We start from the raw sequence: 15,000 nt of genomic DNA, 5'->3' as shown, positions 1-15,000 counted from the left end.
AGAACATCCAGAGTGATTAGACTTTCTAGAGCGATGAGACTTGTTAGAAGCAGCAGAATTTAATTCAGCAGACTGAAGCTCTTTCGCCTTAGACAAATATTCACAGACAGACAGTTTAAACTTAAACACATCTCCATCATGAACTTCATACCATGAATTAGCACTGGCAATATCTGATTCATTCTCTAACACTTCGAGGAAATTATCCTGAGCAACTTGTAGCTTGACAAGTAAATTGTTTAAACCTTCCGTTTCAGATGACACAAACTCAAAATTGTTAAGATCAACAAGAAGAGGCTTCATTTTGTTTATCTGCCTAGTCACGTGGCGAAGAGCCACAGTTCTACGCTCTTTTAACCTTTGTATCTCGTGCTGTTTACCTTTATCCATTGTAATTTTCTTCCTTGCGCCCGATTCTAACTCCGCGGCACCATTCTCCGTCGATTTCTCCTCCATATTCAGTGAACCTTGAACCTTAACTGAATCATGAGGCCGTATTTCTGATGCCGCATCCGTCGGTGAAGTGTTAAGCGGTGAAATGGCGCGAAACGAAGCCGTGTCAATTGAAGGCGAACGCGAACGATAACCTTTGAAAATTCCTTCTTCACCATAAGCCATTGTAGATTCCATGTTTTCGTTTTCCATGCCCGTAATTATCCGTGAAAGTTGCAATAGAAAAACCAAGTAAACCGTATTTATCCTTGTAAACCACACATCCATCGACAAACCATGCTTGAGGTCGAGTTTTTACTGTAGATGCGAATGTAAACCAGCCGTAAATTTCAACGTTTATTTCGACACGAGGCACCGTGAGACAAACTCGCAATTCCAGTTACACCGATGGACCTTCATAAGAGTCAACTTAACTGCCGTACAAACCGTGAAAACTAATAAACCTTAGTGAACTTAAAATTGAGGTAAAAACTCGGTGGCCCTCGTGGTAAACATTAAAGGCCACCTATGCGCATGCCCGAAACTAAATGTCTGCGCAGGGAACCCAGCTGGGAAACACGAAGCCCAGCAGTAACAGTTTGATAGGTAATTTCTGAACCACTCAAGGACAATTCCTCTTATTCCATAATGTTCAAGCTTTCCAAGCAATATTTCATGGTTCACTGTGTCGAATGCCTTTGCAAGATCTAAAAATATTCCAATTGTGTATTCATTGTTATTATTGACTGTAATATCTTAGTTGTAAGCTCTATAGTGGCTAAGTTGGAATGTTTTTTGCGAAAACCATATTGATTATGAAGTAACATGTTGTGTTTGTCCAAATACTTAAGTACACTTTTGTACATAAATTTTTTCTAGAATTTTACTTAAACATGGGAGGACAGAAATTGGTCTATAATTTGAAATTTCCTCCTTACTTCTTGCCTTATACACTTGAGTAACAAGTTGTATTTTTAGGGGAGAAGTGACTGATTATAAATGTATGTTGTTCTACAATATGTTTGGAGATTTCCTTCACAAGTTTGGGTGGTATTTGATCATGTGCACAAGACGTTTTACCATTTAAAGTGCCAATTTCATTTTCTACTTCTTTTTCTGTGACTGCTTCTAAAAAGATAGAGTTTACAGACCTCCCTCTTATGAATTTTGTGAATTTTACATTGTTTTCATGAATTTTGTTAGCTAGCTTCGGTCCAACATTAATGAAGTATTCATTAAATTTATTGCTTATTTCAACTGGATCAGTGCTCAGTGATTCATTTTTTTCAAGTTATATGGTAGTAACATTTTAAATTTGTTTTTGTTTAGTAATTTTTTTATTAGTTTCCATGAGTATCTTAGGTTGCCCTTATGCTCATTAAACTCTTTGTTGTATAAATATCTTTTTGTCATAAAGTTTACTACTGTTGGTCTACTGTTGGTTTATTGATCAGTCCATATTTAGTATCACAATGTTTATAATTTACTTTTTCTAAAGAGGATGTTATTTGAAACACAGGCAGATGATCAGAAAGGTCTGTAAGGAGGATACCACATTTATGGTACTCATCAAGATTGTTCACAAATATGTTATCAATTAGATTTGCATTAGATTTGGTTATTCTTGTGGGCTTTGATATTAGTGGGTAAAATGTTGATGAGAACATTTGATTTATAAAGTTCTTTGTGTACTAATTTTCATTAATTTTTAATAGATCAAGATTAAAATCTCCCATCAAATAGGATTTGTTATTCTGTAAGTTTAGTTTTTGAAGTAGTTCTGCAAGACACTCATTGGTCTAGTTTGCTGTTTGGTGGCCTATATATTATTCCGACTAAGACGTTTTTTGATTTAGTTGTTAGCTCTATAAGCTGGGATTCTATTATGTCATCAATGTTAACAGGTAGATCAACTCGCTCTCTGAACTGATATGAACGATTTACATGTAAGCCAACACTACCTCCATGTTTGTCTGTCCTAACCTCACCAATACTACGGTAGCATGGCAATGGAAAATCATTCATATTGTTGTGATTGAGCCAGGTTTCAGATAACCCGATTACTGAGAATTCATATTCTAAGTAATTCAGGTATGCTTTAAAATCCTCAAACGTATTAAGTATGCTGCGGATGTTTAAATGTAAAACAGAAAATTCATGGTCTTAAGAATCCTTTGTCATGCATTTAAAGCTATCTTCATCATGGTAATCACAAGCTTCAACATGAGTTATAATTTGATTGTAATAATTCTGGTCAGGGTCCAAATCAAAATTTAGTGTTTTAACACTTAAAAGTATGTCTTTTCGTTACTGTTTCAATATCGAAAATCGATTGAAAGTAAGATTTTTTAATTTTGCAATTGCATCGTCATTCATTTGGGATTGCTCATAGATATTTCGAAATTCATCGTTATGTAGCTGAGAAAATGGCAGTGAATGATTTTGACTACAAGTATTTGTAACGGTGGCTCATAAGGGACACATCGATTTTTTTCGTCGCAACTTAATAACTTGCGATTGCAACTTATTAACTTGAGATCGCAACTTAAGGCTGGTTTCCATATGATCGCGGATCGCAGATCGCAAAAAGGTCTGCGATCGTCTGCGATCATATGGAAACTACTTCTGCGATCGTCTGCGATCCTGCGATCGCGATTGCAGACGATCGCAGAAGATAGAACCATGCTCTATCTCCTGCGATCATCTGCGATTAATTGCGATTGTGCGATCATATGGAAACCAAAGCTTTGCGATCCGCGATCGAAACGCATCCCATAATATTTCGGGTTCTCTCCCAAAATTCAACGCTCGTGTGTTCGATTGTAGGAACGGTCTAGGTAGCAACACTCATTTCGTTGTCATTTCGAGGAATTTTTGGAGGAAGTTGCACGTTATGAATGTGTTCACCATCGCAGCAGCAAAGATTTTAAAGCCAAGAACAAAAAGACCAACTGCTGGGACAAAATCGGGCAGAAGTTTAATTTATCGGTCGGGGAGGCGGAGGCCAAATTTTGCAACATAAGAACAGTGCATACGGTCGTTATCGAATCCAAAACCGATGATTTCGACGGTTTTGGAGCTGACGACGACTCAATTCATGACAAACAGAAGAAGTAAATTTGCTTGCAGCAAAATTTCCGCATTACCACGTTCGCGATGTTGTTTGCTTTTCAGCTTACACGCGCGTGTATATTTGACATTTCCGCTGACTAAAACGTATGGCTACGGTCGGCTCTGCGATTGTGGCGATTATATGGAAACAGCCTTTTTTGCGATTGTTTGCGATCTGTGATCTAGGATCGTTTGCGATCATATGGAAACCAGCCTTTACTAACTTGCGATCGCATCTTAACAACTTGCGCTTGCGATCGCAACTTACTAACTTTCGAACATGTTTGGTTAAATGGACATGCGTGGACATGCGTGTTGACTCTTGATCAGTGGGAAAAGATGGTTGGTAACTATATCCGTGAGCGTTTCTTTTTGACCCCTCTCTTCGTTTTACTGAAATTTTCAGATGGCTGGGCTCTTCCAGATTATCTGCCAACCGTAAGGAATATAGATGGCAACCATGAACGAAATTATTTGATCGAACAGTATTTCCGCCTCGAGATCATGTCGTTTCTGCTGTTATGTCACGGCGTTCGCTTAAGTCTACGTCAGCGAAAAAGGATTCTTAGATCTCGAGAGCTTCGACGAAGAAGGAATCAGTCTAGAATTGAAAGGGTAGTAAATGCAGTAGACCAAGAGTTGCAGAGGAGTGGAAGTTGCATTTGCTATTGACAAATTCATCAGCGTCTACTACCGTATGGGTTTTGCATTCACTGTGCTATTGACGGCTACAGTCGTTGCATCTTGTGGCTGGAGGTAGGCCCCTCATACAATGACCCAATGGTAACGGTACAATACTTCCCCGATTGCAAGCGTGCGGCAGTTAGGTGGCGGTCCTCGGGTAGTACGAGGTGACTGTGGGACTGAAAACATACACATCGCTGCAGTCCCTGAGCAATTTCTTAGACGAAACTGTCAAGACAGCTTAGCTGGAGAAAAGAGCTTTTTGTATGGTAAATCTGGCTTGGTGGGCCTTCCTCAGAAAAAGTAACACACACTGGTGGATAAGTTTTTTCAAAGATTTAACAGCCTTAGGGCAGTATATATGGCAATAGCAATGTCATCCACGTTAAGTGCTGAAGGTTTTGCTTCACGAGCTTAATTCAAGAGGAATTGCATAGAGTGGCACAACACTAGAATTTGCACAGAATAAGGCCATCGAATAGAGAGACGCCGGCCGGAAGACCCGACGTTTTGTTTTTCCTCCCAGAAGAATCAAACACTATACGCACATTACAAGATTGCCGCTGATGAAAGTGATTTAGATGTTGCAGAAAATCTCTGTGGTGCCCGACAACATCCTCTTGGTTGTTCTTTTTTGTTTGGAAGTTTAGCAGAACTCATTATGGAAGAAAACAACTTACAACTGCCAAGAAACACAGATGAAGCTCTGTATGTATGTGGAACTAGTTTACCATATTCATTACTTGTAAAACGAGTTTTGTTTGATGCACACATCACGGAAGAATGTTCTGGAAGAAAGCTCAGTCAGTCAAGTTCGATAGAAACCACGAATAGGGCCCGGGTCGCACTAGGGAAATTTTGATCACATTTTTGTTTACTTAAGCGTACTTATCTGTCATCGCACCACTATTCCTTATGCGACCGGTGTTTTACAAATTTGAAAAAATTTAGAAATCCGGTCAAAACTTCAAAGACGCCGTAGTGTATGGGTGGGGCAGGCAGATTTTGAAAAAAATTGCAAAAACAAAAGAAGCCGCCTCCGCAGATGTCAACACTAATCGTTTTGACCGGTTCATGAACTCTGGGATTTGGCGGGCATTTTATACACTCTTCGCGCCATTCCAAAATGGACGGACGTTTCCCTTTCTATTATTCGGCGGCTGGCTTTCCCATGAATATACAACATATATTGTTGGGTCGTTGTAATGTATATCGAACCAGGACTCTGCTATTCGGGGAATAGTTCACGTGTAAGGACCGACACGCATTCTTCGCAAACGTCGTTGTCTTCTAAGACAAGCGATGTTTGAGACTGCCCTGTACTCACTCATCCACCTCTGATATAGGATGAACAAAGCGAACATTTGCTGCTGCTGTATGTTTATGATTTGAAGAAGCAACACCGCAATAGCGACGCAACAGGCCTGATTTGGGTTCATGTTTACTGTAGCGTACGCGGGGAAGTTGAAATCCGATCGATCGACTGATTTTTAAAAATGCGACCCCAATTTTTTTCCAATTTTTGGCACTTCCGTTCGCGGTTTCACATTTTTGGAAATTTTGGTCCGAGCAAAATTTTGGTTTTAGCTGTAGTGCGACCCGGCCCTAGGCTCCATTTCATACGAAATAAAGGATTTTTCAATCACTGAAGTGCCACAGTTGCCGTTTTTGTCAGGTTTACCGTTTTCTGTATGATATACAGAGGATATTACATGGCCGGTCGTTTGCGAAGCGAACCAGTGGGAGATACTATCAACACTATCCGTTTATTATATAGATCTCGATGGAAGATGAAGAGAAGGATTATGACGATTGGCTGATTTTACGGTATGATATGTTCCGTAAGGGTGGTGAAAGGTCAAATTTTAGAAACGGTAGAAATTCTGGTACTCCATCGAGATCTATATCATAATAATAAGGTATGCTGAAATACCGGGATAAGCTAAATGAGTTGAACGCTTTGTTAACATTTCTTCAAGGTTTTAAGGCCAAGGTTCGGTTTAATTTTATGAAAATTGCCTTTCAGCATTGACCGTCGTTAGTCGATGTTTGTAATTTGGCACCTTCCAAAGGAATGCAGAGCAGCATTCCATTTGTTGTTGCAGGGGAGGGAAAGGAGACAAGGGAATGTTGCCTTTCTTCCCAATTAACAAGAAGACAGAGGAAAGCACGTGACTCGTGTTTTGCTTTACCGAGATTTGTCTAAGACTGTGGCTCACTATGAGCCTCCCATAATTTAGCACAGGTAACCCAAGCTCTATAAGGGATATAGGCCGTGACCTTTGCGTGAGTGTTGTAATTTGAGCGTTACGGCGAGCATTGCGTAACGGCGAAATTATAAGGATTTGTATGGGAAAAAACGATTCCCACTTCAATTTAAAAATACCAGCGAATTTTCAATAAAAATCTCCCTGCCTGAACTCCCTTGTCTGTTGTCCTTTCTCCTATGTGTTTTTTGGAGCGATTTAGCGCGATTTCAGTGAGTTTTAAATCAATTGCTTCTCTCTCTCCTATATGAGTTGCTTACTTGGACCTTATAAGATGTAGGATAAAAGAGGCGGCACTTCCAGCAAATTTATCAACGGTTTTAAAGAGGATCTCCTTAAAGAGTTCTGGGAAAACAGTTTTGCGAGAACTGGCTGGCCAGACCAGCCAGTCTTGAAAAATAATCAATCCGGAAATGGTACGTGCTATTTAGAAGAAATTTCAAATAGAAGAAAAATCTTCGCAGTTTAACTACGCAACTTACGCAGTTGCGAAAAGAAAGCCTGAAAAAAATTCAGCCTTGAACGGGATTCTAACCCATGACCTCTGCGATGCCGGTGCAGTGCTCTACCAACTGAGCTGTCAAGCCAACTGGGAACTAGTCATATTGTGAGTTCGTAATATACCCATGAAAGATGAATAAATGAATGTAAATATACGAAACATATAATTTGAACTGCGGATGAAAGATCAAATAGAAGAAAGATCCTCGCAGTTATTACGGTTAAATAGTGGCTGTTTGATAAAATGACGTCATTATGACGCCGGTATAATTTTTTCATGTTATTCTCACTCGTGGTCATTCGTGGTCACTCGTGGAAACTCGTGTGTAATTTTAGACAGGATCGTTGCAATCGCAAGTTATTATGCTACGATCGCAAGTTATTAAGTTGCGATCGCAAGTTAGTAAGTTGCGATCGCGAGTTAGTAAGTTGTGATCACAAGTTATAAGTTGCGACGAAAAAAATCGATGTGTCCCTTATGAGCCACCTTATTTATCGAAGACACTAAATACCTTGCTATAAATATCATTATTCAACGTTTGTAAGGTCACGCCAACTTCGAATTTCCTTGACCCGTGGATCGTCCCGCTCCTTATACTTGATTTTCCCGTTCGAGAACCATGAGCTTTCTGTAGATCTCTTGCTTTTCAGCTCCTTTAGTCTTTTGGCAATATCGTCACCCATGTCTTCGACATTCACCAAGCCTTTGGCCTTTAACATCTTTCGTTCTTAGGATGATCTTCATTTTGGTTTTGTGGGATTGAAGTTTAACAATGGCAGGTCTTGGTTTGTTGTCACGTCGTGACCCCTACTCGTCTCCGCTCCTTTTCCTTGATCCAACCCTGTGGATTATCTCAATTTCGTCAGCTGAGATATCCTCTTGGAGATTATCCTGGACGAATTAAATAAATGTTTCCTCCACATTCTCTCTCTCATCCTCTACAAGGCCATGAACCCGCAGATTGTTTTTTCGCGAGTAGTGAACGTTTAGTATGGCATATTCCCAAGTTAAATCAATTTCGTGTTTCAAGACACTTTCCACGTGATTAATGCTGTTGGCCACATCATCCTTTAGCTGCTTTACCTCATTCTCTACATTTTGAAACTTTTTTTCAAGCTCTTCGATTTTGCTAGTCACCATAGCCTCGATTTTTGTTGCCAGCTGGTCCAGTTTCGAGTCATGGGCTGCATTTAATGCATCCATTATCTCTGATTTTAGGGCAGTGGAGGCATTTGATGAACCATTTTCCCCTTCTTCGACTGCCTGCCTAGCTTGCTTTTTTGCAGGACTAGAGTGATTTCTACCTGGGGTCGATAGAACCTCCTTGAACGCACGTCTTGGTTGAGCGCCTTTTGCATCACCCTTGTTCGCCGCCATCTTTTATTTTATTTATTTAATTTTTTTTATTTAGAGCCCTGCTAGGAAGAACTTGATGTATTCAGAGTTTCTATGTGGAACACGATCGAGTCCGCAAACAGAAGGATAAAGAGCTACCCACAGGAATATCAGAGCACATTTATTATTCTTTAGATCAGTATGGTGGTGAAAAATGTGGTTTCCCAATTACAGAGCAACAACTCATCAAAGTTGCAAACTTACCAAATCTCTTAGATACTACAGTTGATTATTCAGTTAGAGCCAAATTTCAGCACGGAATGTGAAGGCATATCCCAGACACCAATGAGATAGAACCTGCCGAGGCTGCAAATGCCTACTTGTATTTGAAAGCTTATTTTGATCTCAACAGCGTTTGACTTACATATTACTTTGCAACGATAAAATAAACTAATGACTACCCTGAAAATTTCAACTTGTAACAGAATGATGAATGAATTTCATGAAAACATTCATAATGCTAGAACAGCTGTTCATATTGTGATTTCATCAACTTGGAAAATGCTTCTGGTCTCTGCTCTGTAATTTCAACAAAGTATTACACGTAACTACCCTAGTAAAAGTAATTCGTATTACCAAAACCCATAGTAAATGTCAATGAAGTGATTTAGTGCATTTCTTAATTGAGTGTTGTCAGTAATTCATATTTGGTATGGTTTTGCTCTAACTTGTTAGAATACCTGTGCCTGTTTTAGAGTGATTGGAACACTTTAAATTTGTTTTTTGATACCACCAATATAGTTTTTTTCTCTACCTGACAGCCTCAAAATCATCTTGACTAAAAGCTGCTCTATCTGTGACACAGCAGCAAGGAAAAATTAGCACGAAACGCGTGTCAATAATCTTGTAACATTCTTTTGTAGAGACATATTACTCTTGGTCAACAGGGGCGTTCCTAGGCTTTTTTTTGTTTGTAAGCCCTGGCGTGGCATAATTCATAACATTGGCAATATGGGCGCGAGAGCGCCCATTTGGAGCGACGAAGTCGCGACTTTTTAGGGGGGTTCGGGGGCATGCCCCCCCGGAAAATTTTGAAAATTTAAGTACTCTGAGATGCAATCTGGACGTTTAAATTTGGCAAATGCCAGGAGTCCATATTAAACAAGAAATATTAAATATTAAACAAAATGCAGCTGTGGTCCAAGAAGTACTTTATTCTCAACGTTCTCTCTCTCACGCTATGTTGAGATTGGGCACCGACAGTCTCGTCCTGTTGATGAATGTTCTGAAGAGGAAAGGGGAGGGTTTGGGTAGGGAAAATCAAACGCAGGACGAAACTTGATGGCTGGTGAAAGAGAGAACATCAGGGCAAGGGATACCGTGTGCTGCATTTTATACTACAACACTTCGCTTGATCGACAGAATGGCATTGTTCACTTTGTCTCATCTCCTTTTATACGTGAGAGGTGAGACCGCTGAGAATAGTACTTTATTCTCAACGTTCTCTCTCTCACGCTATGTTGAGATTGGGCACCGACAGTCTCTATGTTACAGAGTGTCCTAAAGTCCCAAACCACTGGACCATAAGGAAACCCCGTTCTCAGAATCCCAAACTCAAGGTGCCCCATCCTAAAAATTCGTAAAGTGTTTTAAACGAGATGCAACAAGGTTAAGAATTAAACGTGCGGAAAAGCGGATATAAAGTTTTTTAGACGGTTAAGCTCCATGTAGTTCTCTGTTAGGGCGGCTGTCGCGGAAGAGTCCGCGGATAGCAAATGAGAGGGACTATCCAAACGAAGCACCTCCGCTAGTTTCATGTAGTAGAGAGCAGTTTCTTTGTTATTCCATCCTACATGAGACATTATGTCCGCCAACTGGGAGCCAGATAACGCTAACGTTATGGCTGAGCCCGAACGGAAGCTGTGTAGCGTTTCTCCCTCATCGATCTTAGCTTCTTTCAAATACAGCTTTAAACGAGCTTCTGCTGAAGAACTTGAAAATGGTTTGTTCACAATATGACCTTGGGGATTAGTTGGTCGAAACAAGTAACCATTTGTCACAGAAACGCGCAACTCGGAAGCCACGGCTACATATGTCTCAATAGCTTTAACTGGACACAACTCAGGGTTAGGGTGTCTCCGAATCCCGAAGACGTTAGAGACGCCATCCCTCAGGGTTTTTCCCCATACGTGGTTGAACAACAGCCCATTGTCCTGGGGGAAACGCAGGATCTCTTCTGTTTTCACCATGCCAAGATCTGAACCACGATCACCGCTAAAGAATAACGTTTTGAAAAACGCTTGGTCCCGCGTCAATACAAACAGACCAGAAGGACTAACCGAACGCTCCGCAATTTTCCGATTTAAAAAACGGGCCAGAAGCAACAATTTGGACAAAAATAGGGGAACTGCTTGCTTTGGCGTGATGCGGGCTCGTAATTGTTCCTCAGTTAACGCCTTAAGATATTTTTGCACTTCGAGTGAAGCGGCGGGGTTACCCAGACCTAGTAGGGAGTTCCACTCTCCACAGCGCCCGGTTTCCTTAAAAATGGCTCGCAGTTTTCCAATGTAGGAGTCGATTGTCTTGAATGCCAGGCGTTTAGGACATTTACACTTAGCTGCGTTTTGAAGGTGGGAATCGGGACACCCATTACTATGTACTATGGTTTTGCCATGTCGGTCTTTCCAGACCAAGAACCGAGAGATATCAGTGGGGCTTGCCGAAAGGATGGTTTTACTATTCGGAAGGGACGCCAAGAAAGTTTCAAACTCCGTACGAAGTGAGCACTTCTGTTTTGAGTATGACGATTGAAGGGAGGCATTATTTAGGAGTTCCAAACGGTTATCTATCGCTTGAAGGTCGACTGAGAGTGTAGGGCTCGGGACACTTGGGGAGACTGTTTTCCTCCTGTAGCCGCACATTTGGCAGAAAAAGAACAGCTTGTCGTTGGGGTGGCTGCACGAAGGACATGACACGGCTGGTACAAACGCTCGAACGGCTGGAGGTAAGTCCTAAAGGATATGAAAGTAAAACAAACAGTTCCTTCTTTATCCTTTAGATTTGTTTTGACATAAATGTATAAATGAAGCTATAAAACAACTGTCAACAGATGTATACTGGAAAACAATGATTTATTGACAACATTGATTTCACTGAAGTAATGGATGGAGCTAAATTAATGGGAGAATTGGCAAATTTAAAGATAGCTAAGTGTTCTTTGTTTGGCTCGTGCGCTAACCAAGAGCTACTACTTGCTTATCCGATGCGGAACACCCAGAGATCCCATGGGATAGGCCAATTGTTTGAAAACCCGTGTTTAGAGGGAGTGAGGAGCGCTCCAACGGTTCCGGCAACGGCCAGCAGGTATCGGGAAGAACATGTAGACGTTAACAAGGGCCACCAAAAATGCCTTGGGCATACGTCTGGTACTACGATAGTGTAGGATAATTGCAGGCTTCTCATATACTTGATAACATGAGGTATTAGGCAGATCGGGGGAAAGGCGTATGGGTTCTTGAATACAAACGGATCGTACAGATCGGGCGATTGCGCGAACACGTTCACTCCCAGGGATCCCGGCAGAGGGTTTTCAGAGAAGAAAGGTAACTTGGCACCTGACAAGTCGGATTGGGCGTTTGAAGGGCGTGCCATTAGATCGACAGAGTGCCCATTTTCGCCGCCATACCACTCTTGTACTACTGTCCATAGGGATGGGCACAATTTGGCATCCTGTAGGCTAAGGCGTCGCGAGGGGAAGTCGGCTTGGTTCTGAGAACTAGGCACAAAAGTAAGGTGCAAATCGATGTTGAGTTTCGTCATTGTGTTGAATAATTTCTTCAAGGCGCTAGAAAGCGATTGAGAACGAGAGCCCTGTCGATTCCATGAACGGACTAGAGCCATGCTGTCGACGAAGGCGTCGACCCACGAGTTTTTGATGGTATCAGCGAATGATTCAAGGACATTATTGAGCGCTAAGGTCTCCTTAGTGGCGATATCGGCTTGTATTGTTGAGGCGTCCCAGTAATCATAAACGTTCGCCTCAATGGCACCCGGACTCAGTGCACCTCCCCAAGCGAAGCGAGATGAGTCGGAGAACAGCCTGACATGTGTGTGTTTCTCAGACCGCCAGGGAAGAAAACCGTCCCAGGTCTCAAGGAATAGCCAGTGCTCAATTTCATTCTTTAGAGCGGCAGACATCTTTACAGGTCGAGCAGAACGCGTGGCGCGAGACACAGCTAGGTTTATTTCATTAACATAAAGCCTTGCGCCCGGAACTGCCAAGCTCATGGACACGCATTTACCGCTGAGCCTTTGCAAGGTTAGTAGGTCGAGGTTATCGTGAGCCAACGTTTCTTTGATGAGACGAAGAAGCTTTTCTTTTTTATGGGGTAACAAGGTAAACGCCTGTAGTTCAGAATCGATACCGAAACCAAGGTATGGCACCTGTTTTTTCGGGGTAAGGTGAGACTTCGCCAGACCGATAAAGTAGCCGAGGGAAATTAAGATGTAGCACGTGAGAAAAATACCCGCGACGGCCAGAGCAAAATTCACTTCATCCCTTGAGGCGAGGGCTTGATAGGCGGCTGGTAAAATGCCACCTGGAAATGACAGTTGGCCATTATGGCGGTCGTCAATATACAATGAAGAGGGAATGTTCCATGAACGAAGTCTGTGTGACGCAACTAGACCAGTCGTATGATATATATAGGCCGAGGATTTCCAGCCAAAAGGAATACATTCACTCACAAAATACCAACCTCCCCACTGGAAGCCAAAGTAAGTTCGACTGCTGGGGTGAAGTTTGATGCGGTCATATCCTGACTTGTCGTCGCACACTGTTTGGTAAAATCCTTTATTGACATACTTAGGCAAGTGTTGGACGCTATCCAAGGCAAACGGACGGTCTTCGATCCACAGATTAAGAAATCTATCGTCGTTGCAGAGACGCGGCTTGCTAGGCTCGACAGTGAGGGGCATAATAAGGTGGGGTGGGGTGCATTCTCCGACTTTGCCCCACAAAGAAATAGCACCGGAACGCAAACGGTCCAGGAGCGTATCAGAAATAAACGAGGCAAAAGGTTTGCACGACAGGTGGTTGGGGAAAGCGCAAGGCGGTGGACTACCACACTCGTAATTCCTTCCCTTGTAACTACCCTTAAACGGTCTAAAGAACTTCGTTACGTCTACACCGTTAGTAATCCAATCACGGACTTCAGAGAAGCGCTCATCGTTCATATCATTTAATAAAGCATTCCATTGTGGTGCATGGCGATGGAGTTCCCCTGCTAGGAAGTGATCCGGATCGCGGAAAACAAGGCGAGACATATCCGCTAATGAATTTCCCTGTAACACGAGGGCGATATCCTCATCAGAGATGTGGGAATTGTTTGCCATCCCTTGGGCCTCATCAACAACAGAACCATCGATGTTTATCCACTGTAACTTATTCATACCAACTGTGTTAGGCTTGAAACCGGGATGCTTTTCCCAATCGTGAAAGCAAGGGTCTGACAGCTAAAAGGAAAATAAAAAAGAACTTGGAAATAAATTAGGGCCCAAGGAATGGCAAACTCAGCCCCGGTAATCCGAGAGGGAAAGTGAGCTTCCCTTTGAGAATGCCACCCGAGGGGGGAAGGGTGCGATCGAAAAGAGATAATTGGTTCCCACATCTATGAACAGCGTAGCGAGTCGTAAAATATGTAAGTAATAATATGTTAATAAAACCCTGGGGGGGTGGGTATAATGTATATGAATAAACAAACATTGTGATGCAATAGTGTTCATTTGACTTTAATAGTACTAAAACGCATACAAAATGAGGATCGGGCAGATTCTGCTACTGAGATGTCGGTCGAGGCTGGTTGTGACCTGGACCGCCTGAAGAAAAATAGCGGGTCGTCGGAGACCGCTTAAAACATTGCGTAGACTTGTGTCCGGGCGTACCACATCTGTAGCAGGTCACTCGAGGGTGTGACGAGAACCTCTGACTGCCTCTGGCCTGAGGACGCGAGTAAGGCGAGGGACGTCTAAACGACTTGTCGACCTTGGAGATTGTGTCAAAGATTCTTGTAAATTCCTTGTCCGCGAGAAGAGCCAAAAAGTAAGCTTTAAACTGCTCTTTCGGCACGTGTATTTTCTCTCTTAGGGTGGCCGCTATGATGTCAAAGCTGGCGGCCTTATCATCACCAGTTGTCTTCGCTACGGAGACGAGCTCCTCCGCGAGGCGCAAGGCCTCGTATTTGTCGAAGTCCTCCAGGCGGCGACTACCATAATGGGTAATGCGATTCTTTAAAGCCTGAATGGAGGTCCCTTGGGCATTTTCCAAAAATTTAATTCTTTCTTGCAAAGCCTGAATGAGAAAGTGAAATAGACAGATGTATTGCGAAGTGTAATTTCATACCGCTTAGCGGCGATACAAAACATTCGTAAATGAGTACAAGCATTGTGATAAGACCCGGTAAAGCGGCAGGGAATCCTTTGTTCCGACAAAGTCGGAGTGCAAATATAACAATTAACAGAACAATACGAAAATAAACAATTCAAGTAGAACAATGTGGCAAACAAGCACTCAGAAATGGCAAATTAAGACAATTAAAAAATGAAGAGTGAGAATAATCGACAAAGATCGCACTTAGATAATAACTAGTTCTCTGCTGAAGTATGTTTTGA

At 42.1% G+C, this 15,000-nt stretch overlaps 1 protein-coding gene across 1 annotated transcript in view; it reads right to left on the bottom strand.

Annotated features, from left to right (window-relative positions):
* Positions 1 to 14,105: 14,105 nt before the first annotated feature.
* The window catches only part of LOC146471050 (uncharacterized), a 2,141-nt gene continuing 1,246 nt past the window's right edge, over positions 14,106 to 15,000 (bottom strand). The window contains exon 2 of the mRNA XM_085121115.1: positions 14,106 to 14,680. Coding sequence (XP_084977241.1) covers positions 14,168 to 14,680 — 513 coding nt within the window. The 3' untranslated portion in view covers positions 14,106 to 14,167. The remainder of the gene's footprint in view (positions 14,681 to 15,000) is intronic.

Source organism: Pavona decussata, unplaced genomic scaffold (assembly GCF_977016875.1).
Source record: "Pavona decussata unplaced genomic scaffold, jaPavDecu1.1 SCAFFOLD_106, whole genome shotgun sequence".
In the NCBI taxonomy this organism is placed as follows: Eukaryota; Metazoa; Cnidaria; class Anthozoa; order Scleractinia; family Agariciidae; genus Pavona; species Pavona decussata.
The sequence above is the reverse complement of the archived record's forward strand: the minus strand, read 5'-3'. Positions and strand labels throughout refer to the sequence as shown.